Here is a 25328-nt window from a genome sequence, read left to right as displayed (position 1 = left end):
TCTACTGCTGCTTATCTAATTAAAAGATAGGTAATAAATGAATGTTTAATTATTTCCCTTGTACAATTGTTTAATCTTGATAAAATAGGTAGCTAACAAATGGTCTGAAAATGGTGTACCATTCCTTTCAGTTAACTATACCATGTATTCATACAGATATATAATTGGCATATGAGTGCACCTTCTGCTTCTGCTAACGCTTAGTTGTAGCACATAGGTGTAATGTTTGCTTGCTTAAAATGTGAATGGAGTTTATTAAGTATACAAGTCTTATTTTTTGACATCATATAACAAAGGCTACTAGGAAGGAGATTCTGTTGATGCTCTTTTAAGTAGCATGCAATAGGTATGCTGTTATGAAGATGAAGCATCTCTTAGAGCATCTCTCAATATCAGCATCATTGTTTGGAAAAAAAATGCATGTAGGGAAAAGCTTTGGAATAGCACTTTTGTTTTAAAACAGGAAAAGGCTGATGGTAAGATGATGCCTGCTGCTGCTTTTGTGGGTTTGACTCATGGCTTGAGTTTTTCTATATGGGTGATGTGTAAATGCCTCTATTAACACACTCTCCACCATCATAAAACAAAATGTTGGTAAATATATCTAGTGTAAATAAGGGCCTGCTTCTTTTGGCACTAGAATGCATTTGTGTTTGCACAAACTATTCTAAGTAGTGTTCAATATTTTTATCTCTTTCTTCTCCAACTCTTGTTTATTCAGTTTCACCGTGTCTTGTGTTTTTCCAAACCTTGGTTGTTTTTTTTTTTTGTTTTTTTTTTTTTTTTAAATCACACAACATAGAGCTGATAAAGCAGATGATGAGGACGATGAAGATCTAATGGTGAATAAAACATGGGTCCTTGCACCAAAGATTCATGGTGGTGATGTAACTCACATATTGGACTCCTTACTTCAAGGATATGACAATAAGCTTCGGCCAGATATTGGAGGTAAGCTCATAAAATGATTCTGTGCAATAGAAAATGTGAACTGGAGATGGTGTGCATTTGTCAAAGATGGCAAAACTATGCTTATTCCAATATCTGAAATTCAATATAGCAAGCTAAATATAAGAGTAATAAAATACAGTCATTTTCTGGAACTAGTAAAAAAATGTTCTGTGCAAGATAAGACTTCATGTTCTATTTATAATCTCTTTTTTTTTTTTCTTATGGAGGATACTGGTTTTGGGGAACAGTGAGCAATCTGTAATAAATCACTAAAAGGCAATTATAATTTGCTTTGTTTAACAAAGATCTTCTGTCAGAAAGAATTGTAGATATAAACCAGCCATGGTCATTTCAAAAATTGATCTTAAGTCTTTAGGGCTTCATTAAAGAATTATCCCTAGACATTTTATTCTTACTGTAAGAAATTCATTGTGTCTATTTTGAGCAAATATAACTCAACTCAATTGTCTTCTTCCCTTAGCTAAGCTTTTGAAAAAAAAATTCAAGAGTCTAAAAATATAACTTAGGAGCCATTTTTTAATGGAATATAGGAAGAAAAACTGCATTGCTATAGATCAAACTTTGCAGCTATATGAAGGCAATTTTGTCTTCCAATAGTCAAAGCATCAATTTGCATATAACTATTAAGCATAAATACCTGGAAGAATCTTGTTTTGAAAACATGTAGTACATGAAACTGTGCCAGCTCCTTGTCTGCAGGATCAAATAAGAAAAACAGTATATTTTCTCTTGGTTTGTTTCCTGAAATGTGAAGGAAGAGGTGGAGGACATAAGTATTTGTGATGTACCTGGCATTCCCTACCAAAGGAATGCCATGTAAGTCTGTAAACAGCACCAAAATCTAGACCTGTTTCATTTATGTATGGGAAGAAAAAGACACAGTCTCAAATTATGCCTCTTCCTTTGAAAGCTTCTGACAAATTGTTTTCTTTCCCAAACTTCTTAGTTCTGTTTTATTGGTGACTGTTATCTTAGAGATGTTGAAAGGCAATAATTCTCTCCCTGTCATAATATAATCACATATGAATCTCATAAAGTTTGGTTTAAGTCTTTTCCTTCATGTTCATTTAATTGAATTACTAAAAACATTTAGACAACATGAAAAGTCCTCCAGCATGTTTTTCCTTAAATTCTCAATGTGTGACAAATGTATAGCTTACTGTTGGTTTTTCCCTGTTTGATGCAACAGACAGAAAAGTGATTGTGAGGAAATGAACTGTCTCTTCTAGGATTCCTTCTAATGATTAGCTTGTAGGTGGGGATGAAAGAAAAGAGAATTCTTTTTCTCTTCTCTCCCCATAAAACTTACAAGTAAATGGAACAAATACAGAGGAGGAATTTATTCTGACATGTCAAATGCATTTAGATGGGCATGGAAGAATAGTGATGTAATTCTTATCTTTATTTTTCTGGTTATATTCTGAGTCATGATAGAACAAGAACTGTCTGTTTGTGAGTAACTCAATGTACAGCTTTTTGGATTCAAAATACCAGTTCCCAAAAGAAGACACTTAGTTCTAGCTTCTCTCTCATAGATGTACCTCTTCTCAAAAGTTCTGTACCAGTGTGACATTTGCTATCTGAGGCCTGCATCCATCCACTATACTGGAACATAAAGTTCATGCATAATCAGCCAGAGTATAGAAAAAAGGAAACATTTGGGAGTATTCTCTTTGTTTTGATGAAATGTTAAGTATGATTCTGCCACAAGGAAGACATTTTGGACGACATAAGATGAAATTTCTGACTTCAGGTGAAAGCACTGCATTCTGTCCAGTTGTTTGGGAACTGCAGCAGATATTTGACAGAAAAACAAAATCAGGCTGTAGTTTATTCATGTTAATCTGCTTCAAATATGTGGATAAAATCTGGTGTCAGATTCCTTTCTTCAGAGTGTATGTCAGTTCTTGTACAACAAGGTTATTGAACTGGAATTTTCATTATCTTTCAAAACATTAGAATCCCACAGAACATTCTTACGATTGAATTACAAAGCTCATTTACAATAGCAACATTTTTTGTTTTGAACTTGGACTGTTTGGGTTTGAATCCCAGAGCAGAATTTAGTTTTCTTCCTGGTATTGACACGGAATTTCAGCATCTCACAGTGAGATAAGAGTTTCATTGTTGAACATGCAGTTAGCTGAGGGACATGCTAAAGAAGAGCCAAATGAAAATTGGAAATTTGGAGGCAATACTGAAATTTAGTAGGGGAAAACCACTCTGTCATTTTCTGTTTGTCTCATTCAAATATCCATGAGTTGTATTAATTACTTCACTTCTTCCCTTTGCTGTGTTTAGTGATCTTACTGACCTTTAACTCAATTTATGTAGTAGACTTGAGGTGTTTGGAGCACAAATGTTCTAGCATTCTTCTACTCAGTATGGAGTAATAGTAGTTATCAGATAAAGTCTCCTGTCTGTGGTATAAATATTTTTAATTACAGATACAACCTTGGAGTGTTGATATACTAATAAAGCAGTACTATTCTCACTGTAACATTACCTTCTGGGTGCATGATTTTATAACCATACTGTTTCAACTCTAGTCCTGCATCAAAGTAGCTATTATTTTTGAACTTTCCTTCTTAAAGGAAAGAATTCTGGCTTCTCATTTTTCACCTCTCTCATCCTAGGGGAACTGATACATTAATATTAGCCTATCAAGGTACAGATAATTTTTTCCAGCAGTGATGTGTGTATGTGCGAAACACAACTGCACTATCTGAAAATTTAATTAAAAATAGGAAACAGTCATCACATATCTACCACTTTAGTGAGTGTTTTCATTAACAGTTTAAGACAGCTCATCATTGATGGAAATTTTAAGAATGGTGGGAATTTAAGGATAATTACTCATGGACGTAGAAAAATTGAATACCTAGAGAAATGTGGATAGTTGTTACTACCCTATGAGCAGAACAAGGGTAAATAATTACATCTCTCAAGTGCACTAATGTGAATAGTGATGTTCTAAGAGATATAAAGAATATATGGAAAACACAGGACTTTCAAACAGAAGTGCTGATTCTCAAAAAATAACTGTATTAGAAAGTATTCTGTTGAACACGTGCTCCTGGTGTAGCAGTGATGAAACTATGATACAGGCAGAAAAGTAATAAGCACACAATGATGCCTAAAGAGTTTTAGATTTTTATATATTTTTCGTATATTTGTAACTTTGCAGACTGTTAATGCATAGTTATAACTTCTAGTACTTTTTCTGACTTCTCCCATCTTTTAGCTAACTCTTACTAATCCATTCTTGAAATTCTGTTTGTTAGTCTAGCAAGGACACTTTATTTTGCACCATACACTGTAGACACAATAACATGCAGGGCTAAAACATTGGGGCAGAGTGGGGGGGGATGCTCCAGTGGGGCAGAACCCAGAGTAAACTACCTAACCAACTGTTCTTCTAATTGGACAATATTTGTTAGATATACTAGTTAAATAACCTTATAAAAATTGTAGAAATACTGCATCATGTGTGCATATTGCTATGTTGTGTCACTGTGAATGCTTTCTGTTAAGGACTTGCTTTTACATTTGCATTTTAACACTCTTTGGAACGGTCTTAAGTTTTATTCCAGGCAGCAAAACAATAACAAAATACGAGTTAGAAAGTAGAGAGAGATTTATTTTGAGTTTAAGAATATTTTCCAATATTCCAAATTGAAGAAAATCAAAATACAAGAGCAAAATGGAGAAACACTTATTCAGGGAATGTTGAAGGTATTGGACATGTGCACTGCATAGAAAATCATGGAAATAATAAAAGTGGAGGGGTATCTGCAAAAGATGGATTGCTTTTAAATAGAAGGGTAAAAAATTTAGACGACAGGGCTCTGCCTTCATCAAAATCACTTTGAAAAAATTCTTCAGAGGTTGACTTGGAAGCCTGCTGTAGACACGTGAGGCTGAATTTTCAATATAATAATCTTAGATAGCTGATTGTGAGAATTGTATTATTTCATTAAAAACTATTACAAATTGAAGGACTTTGTTATTTCTGAATATGGTAGTCACCAAATTTATTTGCTGAGTAACTGCTTTATCACTACAGGGGATGCTTCTTTAGGCAAGTAATGAGGAGTTACAGAAAACATGCTTAAAGAAAATAAGCCTGGATGAAGTTACAAAAGTGGTCTTAGTTAAAGAGCATAAGAAGTATTAATTAAAAACAAAGGTGATGTGACTTAGACCTTCACTAGAAAATGAGGGAATTGTGGTAAACTATGGGGTTAGTGTATTTAGATGGACTACCATGCTCTAGGTTAATGTATTGAAGTAATGAATTGGAGGAATGAAAATAGCAGAATTAAGCAATAAAAAGTGCAATGTTATGGACTTTTACAATAATTATAATTATTTGTGTCAGGAGATAGGTGTTTATAGAATGAGAATAGCTGATAAGAAGAGCTCTTAAGTGTAGCAAGAAGAGATATATCAAATATTAAAAGCTGAAAATTGAGCCCGTAAAAATATAGGCTAAAAACCAGGCACTTTGAACATCAGGGGCAATTACTAAAATAATTTGTCAATGATTGAGATAGATTTTTATTGCTATGATTTTTCTTATCAGGAATAAACATTTTTCAAATTTTTAAAACCAGAAGAAGTTTAGTCTAGCAAAAAAAAAAAAAAAAAAGAAAAGTAAAAGAAGGAAATCAAAAAGTGAGTATACCTCTCTGTCTTGGGCTTACCAAACAGGTTCCCTGTGTCCTTCAGCTACATTAGAAGCTGACCTTGTGGTCAGCTGTTTCTTTGTGCTCTTGTTTCTCTGTCTCCCCCTTCCTCTTGAGTATGCACTCTGTTGTCCTCTCACCTTCTTGCTTTACTCTAGCCTGCCTCATACTGTCTTTCAGTTTAAATATTTAAAGTGTTCAAGCCCTTTCTGCTCTTGTTTAGAACACTGCTGCTCTGCACTTCATGCAGGACGTGTTAAATAGCCTTCTTCCTACTTGTGTTTCAGGGCTGATAGCAAGTTTTAAAGTAAAATAGAAAGCTGTCAGGGTCGGAAAATCTTCTCAATTTGTTCTTCTCAAAGTATCAAGAAGGTATTTTCCTCCAGTGTTTGTCATTTTCATTAACTATTATCACTTCTAGCTCAAGAACATGAGAAGTATTAATTAATCGTTCTAATTCAGAAGTTCCTTTCTCTGTACCATATAGAAGAACTAAGGTAACAAAATAAGCTTCTTCCCGTCCTCTTGAACTGAGTTTCTCTCTCTGGATCATTTATGTCAATTAAAATAATTTCAACAGAGGCAGATTTTTAAACTGTTCACTGGCTCTTAATACTTCTTATAATCTTACTCAGAGCAGTATGGAAAAGGCAAAATTAACTGAGTGGCTCACTACAGGAAAGCCCTTGTGGCAGATGAAGTACTGCATGATGCAAGTTGGAATTTCTTAAAATTGACACAGCCCCCATTAAAAACTGTCTCACTGACAGTTATTTAGTTGTTAATAAAGGATGCCAGTGGCTGGGATATTTATAGTGTGGTCTCATAGGAAGTTTTTGATTGAGAATAATGATATTTTGAATTATTTTAGCAATTCATTTTTGTAGTAAAGCTGGCAGATGACACAAAGACTGTTGGAAAGGGAGTGGCTGTATCTGCAGGGTATTTAGCTCCTTCAGTATAACTGGAATTGAGAGGGGAAGAAAAGGAGGTGGAGGGGAAAGAATCCTGTGAGTTGTATTTCAAGGAAGTATTCAACATTACTTGAGGAATAAGGCAAGATATACTTTGATCCACCTCCTTGTGTTCTAGTCTAGCAGTGGAGCTGCTGTTATAAAAATAAATAGGATTGCAAATTAAAGGAAGAGGATATCTGTTTGCAGAATGTGATATATGTCAAAAGGATTATGTTACACATATGACTATGTACACACATGATAAACTTTTTTCTTACTCTGATATTTCAGTCTGTGTGTATGAGTTCTCGTGCTGTCCCCCTTCCTTTATGAGCCCTGCAGAAGTTGGAAACATTTGCAGCTCAGAATCAATGAATAACAGAATTACAGAATATTTTGAGTTGGAAGGGACCCATAAGTATCATTGCAGGAAGTACTTATTTTTTTCCCCCAGGAAATAAATTGGTTTCCAGAATCTGTTTAAGCTTTCTCTGAAGCATGCTGGGGACAGTATGGTGATCAAGTGACTCTGTGCTCTGTGGTCATACAGAAAATCCTTTGTGCAGCCTCACTAGTCTGTATTTCTGTCAGGCTTATGTTCACACCATTTACCAGATTTGGAATCAGGGCAAGTTTCCTCCCAAGTGAGCTTGGCAGGGAAAAAGTATATTTGGATATTTAGGAAATGCATCTTGCAAGTCATTGTAGTTGGCAAGGATGTCAGTGTTACAGTCTTGCTTTCTGTATGTCTGTTAAATTCTCCGAAGTTTGGTTTGTTGTTAAACCCTTGGCAGTCTCTGAAGTTTTGCTGTATAAAAAAATTAAATCTGATGACCTAGGGTCTCTCTCCTATGAAATCAAAATGCCTTTTTGTTTGCACCTTCCCACTTTTTTTATCTGCAGCTTGAAAGACGTGCTTATTTTATTGTGTCATACCATAAAAGGACCAGCAGAGCTCTATTATTATTATCCCTCTTCATTCCATTGGGTACAAGGACACATATTCTCTTGTGTCCACAATCTGGTTCTCCAGCACAAACTAGAAGGAAGATGCTTGGTAGAATGACGAAATAAAAATGCATCCTCTCCTCTTTCATTTGTGCCCTTTTTTCTGTATAAATCCATTAGAAGGAAAAAAATGAACTATCAGAGCCTCCTGTACTTCAGGTGTGCCTTTTATGGACACTCTTAGACTTTGGGTCCTTCTGAAAATGCACAGAGTAGAGAGTATATTTTGTAATGGAACATATTTTTTAAAGTTTTTGATTGTTTGTCTGCACAGTGAGTGTTTTCCCGTATTTAAAGAAAAATAAGTTTGGTAGTGTTTACCTTTTAAATAACTTAAATTGATGAGCTTTCAATTTGGTTTTTTAACCAGGGTATTAAGCTGATGAAAGAGCATTAGTAATCACTAGGTGTGCTATGGCTTTATGACTTGAAGAAACCTGTGGTGAAAAGTTATTTTTTATCTGTTACATATTCTCAGCAGAAATTGATAGAAAGCACTTCATATTGATTCCTTGCAGCTGATAAGCATATTTGTCCCAGACCTCATGGTTTGTTGTATGAAAAAAATGTTCCAAATTTGTTTTCTTTTTAGGACTGTATTTTTATATTGGAAGAGAGTTTTGAGGGTTTTCTGTTTTATTTGTTTTTCCTTTCTTCACCTTTGTTATCTATTTTACATTTATCAGATAGCATGGGCAGAGATTGCATGATGAACTAAAAAGTTCAAGTTGATAATTCTAAAAAGTCATATGAAATAAGAGAGCCAAGTCACCTATGATCCTTCACAAAATGAACAAACCAGAAATTTAATTATTCTGAATCTAATAAAAGAATACCAGATATGCTGTTTTTAGTTAAGTGAATTAAATTGCATTAACAATGCACAGAGTTAATTAAATATGTAATTATTATCGTTACTGTTTTGTTTAGTGAGAACTACAGTCATTGAAACAGATGTCTATGTTAACAGCATCGGTCCAGTTGACCCAATCAATATGGTAAGTTCTGATTATTGACAGAAAATATAATCTGCATGTTGCTATGGGTTAATATTATGAAGTAATTCTAATGTCATTAAAATTTTTCTTTATTTCTTACTGTATATTCTTATGTTGTTGGATATGATTGTAGTTACTGCAGAGATACATTTAGTCCCTCTGAAATTGTTGTAATTTTAAAAATAGTTTTTATCTTAAAAAAGTGAGGTCACACAGGGTACATTGTATCAGGTCCTTGTTTTAGTTTGTGTTGAACATTTCCACAATATTTGTGTATATCTGGTTTATCTCTGGCCTGGTTTGATTTCCTGGAGCTACTCTTCAGAGCCTAAGAAAAATAACAATTGACACAGTATTTGAACAAAACTGTTTTCAGTGATCTGTTGTTTGTTTGGCTTTTCTTCAAATTCATAAAAATCAAAATTTGAATTAACTATTTTGTCCTTCTTTTTCCATTTAGTCTTCTGTGTCTTTTCAGTGTGTGTGTGTATACATGACTGGTTTCCTAGAAGTTAAGAAATACATCTCACTTAGTTTGTTGAGATCTGACCTATCTGTTTAGTACCAACACTGAAGTAACAGCATTTATAAGGAAGTTTGGGATGTGGTATTGTCTTAGTTCTCTTAGTTTGTGTGTTGTATGAAATGGTGGAGGCTTTAGAAAGGCCTTTTGGTATGACTTCTACCCAGGACTAATGCCCTCAGGTGATTTTGAGTTTACCTCCTTTACTTCCTCCCTACAGAATTGCTGACAGTATTGAATTTCCATGACAGAGAAAAGTTTTGTTCAGAGGCTAGAGCATGCCAGTGCAGAGGACTTCTGAGAATTTCCAGAGAGTGCAGTAATTCTCAATTATTATTAGGGATCTTTTGGTTTAGACATATGTCATCATGTGGGGGTGGAGAACAGCGACTTTCAATGACAGGAAGCCAAGCAAGAAAATCCAGTGGTACTTAGATACTGTGGGAAAAGATGCAGGTCTGTGGCAGGTCATTCTAGCATAAAGGTCTAACCAGCTTAGGGTTGGCATTGCCTGGGGCTGTGGCAGGGAAGTCCGTGTCTCAGGCCAGGACTGCATGTAATGAAATCTGTGATAGAGCATAAGAGTGACCGAGTGGTGAATGTTTTCCAGCTTCCATGTCCGGTGTAAGTGGTGTCTTTTGCTTCTCTCTGTCTAATCCTCTTTGTCTTTCTCTTTTGCTTCTCTCTGTCTAATCCTCTTCTGAATGAACTTACTGTGGAAGCAAACTGGGAAGATGTGTAAGGAGGATCTAGCAAGTGGTAGAGACGTCTTTTTCCAGTAACCTAAGTAAACTTTTCACCCTGTGGCCAGTAGGTATTGCATGCACTGGAACTGAACATGAGCTATGCTTACAGCTTCAGTTTTCTAGTTTTAGAGAGCCAGCACATGGCTGGCTTTGCAGAACAATCCTACCCCTTCTCCCATGCCATCCTCTTGTCTTTGCAGCCACTGGACAGCCTTCCAGCTATGGCTCAGCTATGAACCATGACCTCTCGTGTGCCCACAGCTTCCTTCTGCTCACTCAGCCCAGGTCCTGGGAGTACCAGCCGTGGAACTATTGCATGTCAGTTGTTTAGGGGTCTCGCCACATCTGCTAGAGCTGTGCTAGACCTGGGTGGTGATGTCCTCGTCATACTGCTAGTAAAATCCAGCCTTGTTAACTTATAGTGCAAGGTAATGACTGGCATTCTACTGAAAAGGCATATTACTTAATAGAGAGTGGGATCCTAATAGCTAATAATGGATGTTTCTCTCCAACCTTCTGATTTCCCTTTAAAGAAAAAAAATATAATGAAACATACCACTAAAAGGTAATAAGGTAAATGTTACTAAGACATAGAACTTTAAAAACTATTCTACGCTTTTAAAAAATGGACAGAAAGCTACTTAGCAATTAAAATTACAGTCTAAAACTACTGTGGCCCTCATAAAAGGGCAAGTGCTTTCACTGGGTTTGCACTTCAAGAACATGACTTGTATGAGCAGCTAACCTCAGTACAGAGACCAAACCTTTGTAAAAATAAGTAAAACCATATACTTGAAAAGAATTTGATTAAGGTTTCCCAAAAAAAGTTTTTATTCTGGGAAACAACAGTCTCAGCAAAATAAATAATAACAAATTTTACCCTGTAAGCGCCTTTAATGTGAGCTGTTGATTTCATTAGGAAGGCGCTTTCCCTGGAGTCAGTATTGTTTGAGATTTTTAACTAATAATCCAAAATTTGCTTCCATTTCAAGAGCTGTCCTTAGCCCCTGATTTGATCACCTAACTAAGAGAATACATTTTCTGGGATTTCCAATCCCCATTGGATTACTCCTTTGCCAGATACGTTAATTCACTTTGGCAAATGATGTCCTTTAACTATCAAGTTTGGATACAATATGGCATGACCTAGAGGGTATTTTTTCTGACAGTGATGCTGAAGCAGCATATCTGGGAGTATGTTTGTCTGAAAGCTTTAGAGAACACATACTATGAGAAGAAACAGATTTGTTTTTGTAATTGCCTGTTTTCCTTTTGCTGTTTGATAAACTTTCACTTTCATAAATTAGGTCTATGCATGGCATTCATTAGAGTTTGTTTTTGAAGGTGTTGTATTTTGGCTTTTACTATTTAGCAAGATCTACACAACATTTTAAATTCTGTAGTCCCCCCATGATTAAGACACGTTTTCCTAGAGCTTGTGATCTCTTCAGGCATCTGCATCCTGAATAAAAACTTCAAACAAGTGTCTGGATCACTAGAGTACTTAGGCTTATAATACTAAGCCTAAAGATTTTTGAAGCTGTCTTTTAGAGCTAATCTGTGCTATGTATTGTGCAACAACCATGTAAGATGCAGCTACGTGCCATTACGTGGCACATTCAGGACTACCAGGGTATCAAGTCCAGCCAACATGGGCTTGTGAAAGTAAGGTCCAGGTTGATCAACCAAATCTCCTCCTATGACAAACTGACCAGCTTAGCAGATGAGGGAAAGGCTGTGTTCTGTCTAGACTTCAGTAAAATATTTGACGCCATCTCCCACAGCATCCTCCTGGAAAAACTGGCAGCTTCCTGAATGAAAGGAAGATCATGAGGGATGCACTTTGGCCCATACTTGAGAATTTATGAGGTTTCCTAAAGGTTGTGTGGATTCAGTGTGCAAGCAACGGAAATTTTTGGAAAGTCAAGTATATGCACTTCATGCAAATTGGTTTAATTCTCTTTCAAATGGCAGGAATTCTGTGATCAATTTGTTCATAAGACAGGACAAAAGTACCAATGGGTCTTTGAATATTACCTGTTTCTTATTGTACAGTATCTTCTTTAAAATAAGTTAGAATTATATTTTTTTTTCCAAGCGTACATTTTTATTTCAGTTAGGGAAGATAGATTCCAATCATTGTGGTGCCTGTCAGCACTGCTAGTGATCATGGTTAATTGGCTTACTCAGATGACTGAGATTGATGGATGCTGTTCATGTACAGCAGCTGAGTAAATATTTTTTTCAGTAGCTTTGAGCATTGTGGGTTTTTTTAATGGAATATACTTAAAAGTCAAACCAAATATTTCTGCTAGCATATTTCTAGCAGAATATTTCTTATGTTACCATCTCTAGAAATTGAGTAATATTTCACAAGTACAATTTAATGATTGTTCTCTCTTTTTTTTATTTCCCAAAAAGATTGGCTTTAATTGATTAATCTGGTTCTTGCAGTTTGATTACTGCTATTGGAAAATAACCTCAAATACCTCTAAGATGGTCTTGTTCTGGGAGAATTGGCTAAATACATGCAGTATCCTGCTCATACTGGGACAGCCTAGCAGTTCCTTTTTGGCAGTTGGTCCCAATTCCTGTGATCAATTTGAAGGGAATGGTGAGGAGTGAGGGAAAATGCAGTTACTGTACAGGTAATGTACTGAACAGTTACTGTACAGAAAATACATTTACAGTACTGTACTGTACTGACAAATGTTGCTGTAGCCTTCTGAAACTGAAGCAGAGAACAGTCATCTTTTCAGTCCCAATTCTAAACAGCATTCAGTATTTTTCCTGTTTTCAGCTGCAGTTTACCAGTTGTCCATTAATAAATGGGAAGCCAGGAGAGGTACTGAATTTTCCACACAAGTGACTAGGAAAATCCATGCTCTTTTCTGTAAAATATGGCCTAATTTCTATGTGCATTGCTATGTAAGGCCACAGTCTTTTTTGTGCTGGGGTTGGTTCTTAAATCTTAGATTAGTTCATGCTTTAGGAAATACTGGTTTCGTATTGTACCACTGCATCACTTAAGCCACAGCTGGCACGGTTGCAGTAATGATAATAATCAATGTAGTAGTAGTGGTACACCTACTACAACTACTGTTTATTTTTATTCACTCCCCTGTTTTCAGTGGAGTGTGCCAGCATACTGTTTGGAAATCCTGTTTGTATTGTTTCAGATTCATAGCATTCACAGCCAGAGCAATACCAAACTGCCTCTGAAGTTCCTGAGATTTCAGACGTAAGTGCTCTGTAGTTGCACAGGGCCAATCTGTGATTCTGTAATTTGCTAAAGAAATGGCAGGAGTGCTGAGCTGTGGATGTGGATAGGGCCAGACAACAATTCTGAAAAAGCTTCCTTTTTTTCTGTGGTCAGTCTGTCAATGCGTCATGATAAAGTCTCTTAGTTTCTTGTGTTCATAACAGTTGATCTATTTAAGTATTGATGTGAATGTATTTCTTAAAGCTTTTCCTTTGTTGCTTCTGCACAGTATGTCTTCCACAGTCACCTTTTCTTCTCCTGTGCTCAGTTCCTTCTTGGAAGTTTCATGCACAAATTTAGCCACCTTTCTTTGTCAATAGCTTGCTATTCTTTGTCTCCTTTTGTCCTAAGGAGTCTAAATTCTGTCCTGTGTCACTCATATGTGTTCACAGTTGTTTTGCTAGCTCAATATGGCTGAATCACAGCTTTAAAGCTTTCAAATTTTCACCTCTTATTCACTCTCAGTTGCTGTGAATAATCATTAATTTATGCCATTGAGGACTGAAATCTAAAAATTTTCTGTGGTGTGATGAGTCTTAGAACCAGGAGTAGAGTCTCAGTTTTAGTCTTGCAAATTCTGAATACAAAGGGATTTTATATTTCTTTATTTTTTCGCCCATCACATGAAAACTCTTGTCCAAATTCCCACTGTTATGCTAACGTATTTCTGTAACCTTTCCAGTTGCAGCTTGGCTCCACTCATACCATCTAGAAATGTCCTACAGGTAGAATTTTCCACATTTTCTACTGACTTATCCCTTGCTCAGGTTCTTCTTTTGTCTTCTCTTTCATTGGATTTCACACATAAACTGTTCCCTTTCACTTTCAAGGTACTTCAAAACCTGTCCTCAGCGATTTTTAGTTGGGTTTTTTTCTTTCCTCAAGAGGCCATTTTCTGCCTCAGATCTTGCTAGTTTCTGCTCCCATACTTTCAACTTTTTATATCAGTTTCTCCCAAGCTGCCCTTTATGCTTGAAAGAAACTTCCTGTAAATGTGTGCAAAGCCACTTCATTGTTTCTCATTTTTTTTCTGTTTAAACTTACTTTTCCTTTTGCTCATTTCCCATTTTTCCCCCTCTGTGAAGGTTACAAAATATCACAAAGAATTAAGCTTGTGTTGTGCTAAAGCTGCTATCTGTAATTATGCCCCTGTTGGCTTTCCAAATCTTGCCTTTTATGTTAAATTCAAGCACCTTGTAGAAGTTAGGTATGCTGTACAAGCTATACTGAGTGCCTGCATAGTTCCATTGTGATCTGAGATGATCTAAACCAAGAGTAATGTTAATGTATTACATAGCACTTCATTGAGAAGACAAAGATATTGACTAGTGTTAAAGCTAACCCAAACAGCACTTTACTCTTTCTTTTCACCCCAAAGCTGCACAGACTACTTCTCTGCTCTGATGTATAGTTTATCTTACTTCCTGTGCCCTAATATCCTCTCCAAATACTTCGTCTTCTTCAGCTGTGTTGTGTCCCTTATGTCTACAGCTAAGATGAGATCCATTTAATTTTTTGTCTGTACCTCTTACCTCTGTGTCAGCTAGAATATTTTGAAGAGCATTACACACCTGTTCTTTAATTTCTTATGTGTCTGTCTATACAGACACATGCTGTGCTGCATTCCAGTTGTGTGAATAATTCTGCTGGCCTAGATTTGAGCTGGGTTTTGGAGAAAAGGCAGAGGGTGTGCTTTGATTGTTGCAGTAGCTAGTACCAGCTTGTTGAGGTGCTGACCTCAGCAGTGGCTCTTACCACAGGGGTTTTTGTGGCCGCCTCTGCGGCTGTGCGCCAGCGAGAGCTGCTGTAGTTTACTGGCCCCTTGTCCTGGGTTGACTGTGTGATGCTTTTATCCCCAACTGTCTGTTCTGTTTATGCTGAATAATAAGTTTTGCACCTTTAAGACTTGTTCCAGAGAGTGAAGAGAGAAGAAGCACATAGTTTGTTTTCAGACACTGCACTCACTCCTCCACATTCTTCCTCCTGGACTGTTGTCTGAGGATGGACAGACAGCAGGACAGAGCTCTCCTTTGTTTTAGTTAGTTTTAGCTAGCTGAGGCAAAGAAATTCCATGGACTGTGGTTGTTTTCCTTTTTCTTGAACCTGTTTAAACCTGCTCTGGCCTGAGCACCGGCAGCTGCACCTGTGGCCCACCAGGCCGGGCCTGGGCCGCGGCATTTCCAGTGCCGGAGGGACTGATCAGAGACTGAGTGTGCTGAGCAGCCCAGGGAGGGCACTTTTCTGAGTTTGCCATCTCTTTTGGAGCAGCGAGAGGTTTTATTGTTTAATATTGTTTAGGTTTTATTGTTTAATAAACAGTTTTTTCTACTTTTCTCCAAGGAGGTATTTTTTCCCCAACCAGTTGAGGGAGGGGCCAATTGAATCTGCTTTTCTAGAGGAACGAGCCCCTTTGGGGGTTCTCTCCCAAATTTGCCCTGAACCAGGACACCCCTACAAGGGCTGCTGTCAGCATGTGTGCTGACACTACAGAACCTCCTTCTCTCTAAAAGCCAGGCAACAACAGCTGGGTTTTCCTCCTCACTGCTACAGGAAGTTCACTTTGCTGACAGGGGAGCGCTCCGGAAGCCTTGTCCTGCAGCAGCACCTCCAAGCTGTTCACCAAGAAAGTAACCCTACCCTGGAGAGAGTGCTGCCTTGCTCCCTTGGCAGCAGGGCTGACTGCACTGACCAAGTAGCTATTAAGAAATGGAATATGCTTTTGCTGATTAGTGAATGCAGCTTCACTGCCTGTTGATCTTGGCTTCCATTCTGTTCTGGTTTTGCCCGATTGAAGTTTCACTGAGTCTTTAACATCTGGGTTCTTATTTAGACCACCATGGACAATGCACGTTTAAAATACTTTTTCTTGGGCTATATTGAAGTGTGTCAATCACAAGCATACAGTAAATACTGATTGAGATGTTGCATTTTTGAATAACAGTATTGTCTCAATTGTAGAGGTTTACCCCACAACAGGTTATGTTCTTGATACCAGTAAGACTAGTAAGTAAGTAGAGGCTCCTTTTAGGAAGTTCTTGATGGCTGTACATGCTCTTATATATTCTGTATCTTGTATAGTGTAGCAGATGGTTGATGTTTGAAGCTGATTTCTGCCCCATCAGCCAGAAAACCAAATAGATATACTGTATTTCATGTGGGACCATGTATTTTACAGGAGTCGCAAAGTAGAAACCAAGCCACAGATAAGTCTGTTTGCCGTCAGTGTTGGGATTTTTGACCATGGCAGGAAAACCATATACATTAAAGATCAAACAATAAGTGTGCAATTAGTCTTGCTTTGAAAACAGTTGCACCATACTGAATGGTGAAGGATTCCCTTTACTTATAAAGGGAAACTACAAAACCATGTATGCTTGAGTAATGTAAGGCTTTGTTGTTAAAATTGCCTGTGAGTTCAGCTTTGGCTAGAGTGTCTTTAATTACAGGGAGGTAAATGTAGCTACTTAATTTAGAAAGTACAGTCAATGGAGCAGATAAATCACTATTGACAATCTTCAAGCCAAATCCTTAATCCGTTTATTCCTGTTACCCATTTACACATGTTTGGTGATTGGTTTGTTTCTTTTTTTTGGGGTTTTTTTTTTTTTTTTTTTGGTTGGGTTTTTTGATTGTTGTGGGTTTTTGTTTTGTTTTGTTCTGAGCTCTCTTCTCTTACCTTTATAGAGTTTAATGTCGTTCATGAGAGCTACTGGCTGTAATATTCAAATTTCTATTGAAAAGTAAATGAAAACTTTCTATATAATTTTTGCCATGAGAATGTATATAGATTATGTATATAACTTATCTACTTCCTCTCCTTATGTTCTCTTCAAATGACCAGAATCTAAGCTGATGAAATAAAAGCATAGATTTTGCTGAAGTGCTTTAGTTACTTTTCTAGCTAATCTTTTCACTATTGGCAAGATTTTAATGATAGTTCATAATCTACAAAACATTGAAATAAGTCTTGCCTTTTATTCGTATTGTTGTTTGCATCTGTCAATTTGCATGTTCAAAATAAGGACTAGATTAGCACAGATGCAAAATTATGATGTGAAGAGTGAGATTTTTTTCCTGAATTGTGACTATGTAGGTCTTGCTGTACTCCCTCACCTTCTGTAGATATGATTTACCATATTTCCACTTATCCTGTGCATATGTTCTCATAGCATCCTCCGGTGTGACTATCTGTACAGTTATAGCAATCTGACTGATTAGAACTCTGGAAGCACACACTATGCACTTCTGCTCACTGCATTTCCTGCAGCCCTCAGCTCTTCCATGGCTGCAGCATCATTAATGTGGTATTACAGGTATGTGTTAGAGGCGCTGTGGTTTGTTGGGTCTATTAGGTTTCACCCTAAGGTCACTAAGTTCAGATGGCTTTAGAGACCAAACTGAAATGTTTACTAAACCAAAAAATTTTACTTCTGCTTTGGTTTCAGCCATGGGGATTTAAGTTCTGAAACCATCATTGGCCCTGAAGCTCAGAAAAAAATGAACTTTTTAAAGGGCTTCTAAAGTAATCTACCAGGCAGAGTAGCCACATTTTCAACGTTTTGTTAATGGAGGTTATATATCAAAGATAGGTTAAGTATTTTAATAAATTACTTTATAGCCCTTTACTGATGTCCAAAGAAATTTGGGTGAGGGAAAAGGCAAAGGTTACGAGTGTTTATTGGCAGCACTGTGGGAAGATGAAGATAAATTAGCTAATGCTTGATGCTTTATTTTTTGCTTACCTCTTAGGAAAGCATGTGGTTATTGGTTTTGTCTATGACTTTTTTTGTTTCTAAAATAGTTTCGTCAGAATACTAAATTGGTATTTGGTATTAAATAATATCTCTTATTGTGAAAACATATAGGCTGGTGGAATGCTTTCTTTAGTTTCCCTTTCTTAATTTTTTTTCTGAAAAATTCCCTTCATCACTGACATTGAATTCCAGTTTAAGAAATTAGAAGGCAGAATAGAATAGAGTGATAAAATAACTGACTAAAGTCATGTCAACTTGTTAGTTGAACTGCTTTGAGGGGCTACATATGAAAAAGATTTCAGAATGTGCCATTACAGGAACATTGAGGTGCCCTTCACACATTGAATCTGGAAGTAAAGCTGGACTGGGTTTCTGAGCAAAGATGACGTGACAGGAATGTGTTTTTATTTATTTTTCTATTAAATTCACTGGTCATTGCCTGCATTGTAGGTGTGTAGTTCGCAACATTTTTTTTGTAGTTCTGAGTTTGGTTTTGGGACTCTTCCTTGATTTTCTGTTTCAGAAAACAGAACTAGGCCACTTTCTTCTGTTAAATGCAACAAACAAAATGTGTTGCATTTAGCATAATCCAGCCAACAATTTAGCTACTTGTTCCTTGCTTTCTCCACTTTTTTTTTTTTTTTTTTTTTTTTTGTGGAATATCAAATCAGTTGTTGGACTGTCAGGAAAAATATCCAAGAATTCTTTTTTTCTTTTTGCTACATTTTTCCTATCCATATTGATATTATATTGTAATATGTGTGATGTAGTTTATAAAGAGAAAAAATTTTATTGGATGATATCTGCCTCTCTTTCTTTTACAGCTTTCCAGTAAAAAAAAACCAAAAAACAATCCACTACCTGTTTTGAAGTCTGGCTTTAATTGAACTGTTCATGACAAGTAAACATATTGAGGATTTTATTTATCCCCCTTCAGTAGCTGTTCCAGCTTTGTTTGAAGTAATTGTTTTTATATATTAAATGACTTCCACTCAGGCTATGAATCTGTCTGTCAGTAGTCACAGTTTGTGTCCTGCCTGGCCCTTTAATAGTAATCCCTGATTAGTCACACTGTTCCCAGCCTTTGGAGTTTGCTAAGATCTTTTAGAGAAGAAAGAGATGTAGGAGGATTGAAGTTATCTGTAAATAATTAGACAGGTGGGCACTTCATGCCAGCTGTGAAAAAAAAGTACTCAGCAATTTAATCAAATGCCAAATATGAGCCAATATGTGCCATTGTTCTTGAACCCTGTAAGGCTAAATATGAATAATTATGCTATGGCTGTGACTAACACAGCCGTAGATGGATTACACTTTATTCTGCATGGCTATTTTGCCATTAGTTTAATTTGAAAGAGAGGGTAGTAAACCAATTTTTATGGTTGCCCAGTGTCAATAAATGGTGAGTTTAATGAAAGACTAGTAGAAGTGATAGCAGTGTTAATTTTAAATTTTGTAAGAAAACAAGGAGAGCAAGATAGTTGTCTCGAAAGATTTGTTGCGCTAAAAGAATATTGTATAAATCTTGTTGCTGTTGTGCATGCTTATGCAATCTCTGAAAAAAGGAATTTTTTTCATCTTGTTTCAGAAATAAAGTACTCTCGGAAAAGACAGTATGGTGATTATTCTACATAATTTTAATAAATTTTAGAGACACAGATTTCCCCTTCTTAAAAGGAAGTAGGAAATATTTTGGGCTAAAAATGTGATCCCATGTAAGATGCATTTTGTGAAGAATAAGTGCGACCTCAGGATGTGTTATGTACCCTCAAAGAGAGGTCTTAGGGACGCACAGGATAAATAGATATGCTGAAGAAGTAGGTAGTAATGTCACCAAGGCAGATGGTAGAAGTGGAATAAATGTTCTTGGGTGAAATCAGAGCACTGTCTCCAGGTCCCTGCTGAAGGGCAGGGTGAGCTGCTGCTGCTGGAATTGCCACATGAGGCTGCAAGTCCATGTCTTTCAGGTGGGATGCATGGTAGGATTATGCCTGTAGTTGGCTGATTCCAGAGAGAGAGGGAGAAGGATATGTCTGAGTGCAGAAGTGTGAGCTTATACAAGGAGGACAAGTCTCTTCAGGTGTGCTACAAGAGGCTAGCACTTGGATCTCATTTGGCATTCAGCAAGATGCTTGGAAACAAGATGTTACTGATTTTCTGATGTTAAGTTATTGTGTACTGGCTTACTTTTGAACAGTTATAAATGTATCATGAAGAATTGTTCTTGGGGTTTTTTTGTAGGTTTTTTTTGTTTTCCCCAAAAGTTTTCCAAACAACTCCTCTATTACATGCTGGTTTCATATGGGGTAGAAATAATTTTCTGCTTAGTAGCTGGCACAGTGCTGCTGTTTGGAGTTACCAGGATACAAACTTGCATATTTAATACTGAAAGGCAAAAGAACGCAATCATCTGAGTCCGCTGAGGCCATTCCCTTGTTTTTTGTGTTCAAAATAATCTTCCTTTTTTATTCTAACTTATTAGGGTGCTTGGTATTCTATGACAAGCTGTGTTTTCTTGCTTGGGTGGACTTGACTATAATGACTCTGATAATATTTTTTCTCAAACCAGAGAAATTGTATAATTATATAATTGCTACTGTGAAGTGGCTGCTAAGAGTAGCACCTTCAAACTCAGATGTTCTTCACTTTTCATACATTTCATCATGTATGTTGATTCTGCTTGCTTCTTTTTTCTTTCTCCTATTTGTATTGTAAAGGCAATGTGTAAATCTTTGTTCATTCTGTCCCATTAAAGTCCATTAAAACACTTCTCTGGTGCACTGCCTTGGGCTCTCCTTTATACTACAGCAAGGCAAGTTTCGTTTTCAGTTGTAACTACAAATGAGCACAGAAAGCTGAATTTTAAGGTTAAAAAGTTCCAGGGTTTTCACAGGTATCTGGAATTCCATTTACAGACAAAAAAAAAAAAAATAGGTCAAGGACTTGTTTTGACCTTCAGAATCTTCCTCTGATGGCAGTGACTCTCAAGAAATATGCAAAGTTTTAGAACAAATTCACCTTAAAACTGCATTTTTACAGTATTTTTGTTTTCACTGTCTCTCCACTGTTTGCCTCATGCATTAGTTGTTCATAATCGTTGGAAAACACTGAGTTACCACAGTTCAGGTGGTAATCCATCTGCCATACATCACAGAGCAAGAGGAAACCTCCCTCTAGCATATCTGTTTCCTGAACTTGTACTTCTCCCATCTGGAGAGGTAGGAAAACTAAGAGAGATTAAGATAGTTTAGGAATATCTGCCTTGGCACTTCTGAAGGATGAAGTGCGAAATTTCTCAAACTTTCCTAAGAGATGGGTGGTATCAGTTGCTGAAACTCATAGTGAGGAATCTGTAACTTGAACAGTTGGCTGCTGGGATTGCTTAATAGGAAAATGAACAAAAAAATCCACTCCAATCAATGAAGCCTTCGGCTTTTATTTAAAACCAGAATTGATTGACTGCACTATGCATTTTTATTGACTTAGTAAGCTAGTACTAACTTATCAGTGCACGGGCGACCCCCGACGAAGGGGAGAGAAAATGATGCGTCTGACTCCATCATCAGAAGGCTAAATAATTACTTTATTATTCTATACTATATACATTGCATCTAAACTGAATCTGCCTTGCACTCACCCTTGCTCACAACTGCACAGAACTCGATTCTCTTGTGACTGTCTTGTGACAGTCCGACACACACACACTTCTTGGCCCTGATAGGCCAAGGGAACAAAACATCCTCACTTTGGGTAAACAATCTCAATATTGCATTCTACTTTAGCACAACACAGGCACGGCAAGAGAGATAAGAATTACGTTTTCCTTCTTTGCTTGTCTCACAGCTTTTCTCTGTTCAGAGGGCATGTGAATACCACACTAACTCCTTTGGCTCAAGCAAGAGTGTGAACACTGTCTCTTCCTCACTTTTGCCTGTCCATTCAACCTGTAATTGAGAGGTGAACAACCAACACCAGGTGTTTCAGCTTGGTCTCCAGCTCTTTCCCTGCAGGGGAGCTGCCAAGTTGCTCATTGAAGCCCTCATGGGGCAGCTGTGCAGGAAAGATCACATCTGCCATCAGGTAGTGAGACTTGCCTTTAAGGTTAGAGTATGGTCTAGAGCTCTGACAACACCGAGAGCTGCTGCTTTACCCCTTTGTCTGCAGTGCAGAAACAACTGGCTGGATTCTTCAAAAAGAAGTATTCTTTTATGCATCTGTATTGATATCCCTCTCAACTTTTACTGTGTCAAGAATTATTTCATAAAATGGAATCTATTTATTTTGTTTTTCGCCTTTCTTTTCTGGCCATAAGTTTACAGAGGAATTTGATTTTCTATTACAGAAGGAGCTTCCTTGAGGCTTTAACAAGTAAAGTGGAATTTCTTTAGGGAAATTTCCTTCTTCATTATGATTATGTATACTTTTGTGTGTATGTTGGTAGGTGTACAAGGCGGATGGTAACAGTTCTGCAAACTGCCATGTTTAATTTCCACATATTCATGAATTCTTCATAATCTGAAATGTCTTGAAAAATGTTAAATTGTGTGTTGAAAAGTTTGGGGGAAAACACAGAAAGCTTGCTTTGTTTGGTTCTTAAAAATATAGAATATCTGTCTTAACATAGTCTAACCCTAAAGTACTAAGGTTGCCCTTGAATTTCTGTTCAGGGCCCCCAGAGGTGATTGCACTGTGCGGGAACCTCCAAGTTACACTCTCATCACATATCTTCTTCCTGAAGTAATCAGTGTGTGTCAGGGGAGAGGAGGTAGCAACAGAAGGCTGTGTGCATCTTTTGTCTCTCATTCTGGGTTCACTGGCTGCTGTCTGCTATGCAAATGGTAATACAGAAGAGAATAGAGGAAGTGGCTTTGGATTTATATACGAGTCAAAAAACAGGTGGCTTGCAGACGTTGGTGAATGTAAACATAGATATGGTTGTTTCTCTGTTTTTAGGAATACACTATAGATATAATTTTTGCCCAGACTTGGTATGACAGTCGTCTAAAATTTAACAGCTCAATGAAGGTGCTTATGCTTAATAGCAATATGGTTGGAAAAATCTGGATTCCAGACACTTTCTTCCGGAACTCAAGGAAATCTGATGCTCACTGGATTACAACTCCAAATCGTTTGCTTCGAATCTGGAGTGATGGAAGAGTATTGTACACTCTAAGGTAGGTTTTTATTATTTGGGTAGAAGAATAACCAAAACGCTGTTATGACCAGGAATGTGAAAATAATGAGTATGAATCAAATTCCTGGCATCTCTTTTGTTATGGATCATAGGAATTTTCATGGAAATGATTAAAAAAGAAAATAAAAAACATCATTCGATCATGAAAAAGATGAAATTCATAGTATTGAAATATAATGCAAAGATAACTGCCTAAGTACAACTGAAGGTGATAGCAAATTTTGGTCTCATTTAGGTACAGGCAAGATTTAAAAAAGGGTGCTATATGGTATATAGCATCATGGTGGTCTATCACTAATATGTTGCAGATTAATTATTTTTGGTCTAAATATTCATAATCTAATTTCCACTAAATTATATTCTGTAAGTAAAATATTAAATGCTTCAAATAGTAAAAAATATAACAAGTTTGATTAAAGCAAAGGTTCCAGTCCTGCATGTACTTCTTAACATATTTATACTTGTAAGCTATTAAAATCAACAGATCTGTTCATCCAAAATAGGCATAAACAAACATGTTGGTGATAATTCTACTTGGCAAATGGGAGATGCATGTGCTGCTTTTAAGCTTAAGGCTATCTGTATTAATTTTTGAGTCACTTTTCAAACAGTTCTTGAAAGGCTGTAGTCTAAAGAAAGTATTTTAGGGTCATCACTGTCATATTTTCTAAATATAGCAAAAAAATCTTGTAGTAAGAACTGATCAAGAAGTAGTCTATGCAGAGGATACCATAAATATGATTTTGCTCTTATTTGTATATTTGATTTATCTATTTAAAACAAAAAGTGGCACTTTTAATTACTTTCTTCTCAATCACTTATGCTGTGTATGCTGTGTTCATATGCAGCATATGTTGTATGAACAATGTATAAATTTCTCATGTATCAAATGTCAGAAGAATTAGAATGCTTTATAAGGATTCTCTTCATTGAATTTTTTCTTAGTATGCATCATTTGAGAGCATACAGACATCTCTGAAGAGCACTTTTTAAATGGTTTATTATGCCAGTTGGTGTTTATAAGAGTCTCTAGAGATCCCCTTCTGTTGACATGCTAATTTTTTTTTCTTTTTCTAATTAGCAATTGTAGAGTCATACTTGGACTTTACCCTTCTGGTGTCCATTCATTTTCAATGAAAAAAATTCTTCTAAAGATATGCAAAGTAGCCAAAGGAAATAAATATGGGCAAAAAAATAATTGGAGCCCTCACAGAGCAATAGGTTAAGATTACTGTGTCAGAATATGAGAAATAAAGTGCAGTGAACTGGTAAGAGAACAGCAGAACAGGCTTTCACCCTGCACTGCAACACACAAACATCTGTATGAGTAAAGATCTGGCCTGAATTTGACTTAAGGTAAAACAACATTGAGAGGTTCATGTCTGGCTTATTGAAGGAACAATAATATGATCTGACAGTGCTCCAGGTTCGTGGGCTCCCCTGTATCACCACTCTTTCCTTGTTGGCAATTCAGAGGGCAGACATGGTGAAAATGTTAACCAGCCTTACTAAATCTCCTCTGAGGGTGGCCCGTGGTCTGTCCATTGCACCATCAGTGATTCCAGATCTAGTTGTGGTGCTTTGAACATAAGGCTCAGCTAGTTTTCTTTTTCTTTGTGTGTTTAACTATCCAAAAATTGAAAACCGAAAATAAAGGCAATAAATGCATACATCATAGTTGACAAATTTGAAAAGCATCTCCATAGCATTCTTCTTAAAAGTGTGGGGAAGGCTTTTTCTTCTGCTCTCCCATAGTGTATGCTAAGAAATACACTTTTACTTACAAACCTTTGGTCAGGTCAGAGTGGCAGTTTGTGTAGAATAAATACTTTGTTCAGACACTTACAAAGCTATCTGGCAGCATGTCTCAGAGTCTTTTCCTATCTCTTGTCTAATATGTAAGCATTGCACACAGTCAAGTGTGTGAGCATTATGGCAATTTTTGAAGTTGATTTTAGAAGACATTCTGCCTTTCTATACATTGTTGCCAATAAAGGAGGAGGTATTTTAAATGCAAAGAAGTCAGTTTGAAGTCTAGCCCCTTACTCTGGCTTACTAGCAAAGGGTAGCAGAAATGGGTTTTGCACTTACTGCTTGGAAGTCCTGTAGAAATCTGTGATAGCATTTTCAAAAGCAGAAAGTGATCTAGTTCAGACAATTATGAATCCTAAACCAGTTCTAAAATGTTTCTAAGTTGTGAATTATTTGAATACCTTAGATAGACATT

The 25328-nt window shown here is 36.7% G+C and overlaps 1 protein-coding gene across 1 annotated transcript in view; it reads left to right on the top strand.

Moving 5' to 3' along the window:
• GABRG1 (gamma-aminobutyric acid type A receptor subunit gamma1) overlaps positions 1-25328 on the top strand; it is a 51798-nt gene that overhangs the window by 15864 nt on the left and 10606 nt on the right. The window contains exons 2-4 of the mRNA XM_041482636.1: positions 803-951; positions 8555-8622; positions 22861-23081. Coding sequence (XP_041338570.1) covers positions 803-951; positions 8555-8622; positions 22861-23081 — 438 coding nt within the window. The remainder of the gene's footprint in view (positions 1-802; positions 952-8554; positions 8623-22860; positions 23082-25328) is intronic.

This window comes from Pyrgilauda ruficollis, unplaced genomic scaffold (genome assembly GCF_017590135.1).
Source record: "Pyrgilauda ruficollis isolate IOZ18807 unplaced genomic scaffold, ASM1759013v1 scaffold1, whole genome shotgun sequence".
Lineage (NCBI taxonomy): Eukaryota > Metazoa > Chordata > Aves > Passeriformes > Passeridae > Pyrgilauda > Pyrgilauda ruficollis.
The sequence above is the reverse complement of the archived record's forward strand: the minus strand, read 5'-3'. Positions and strand labels throughout refer to the sequence as shown.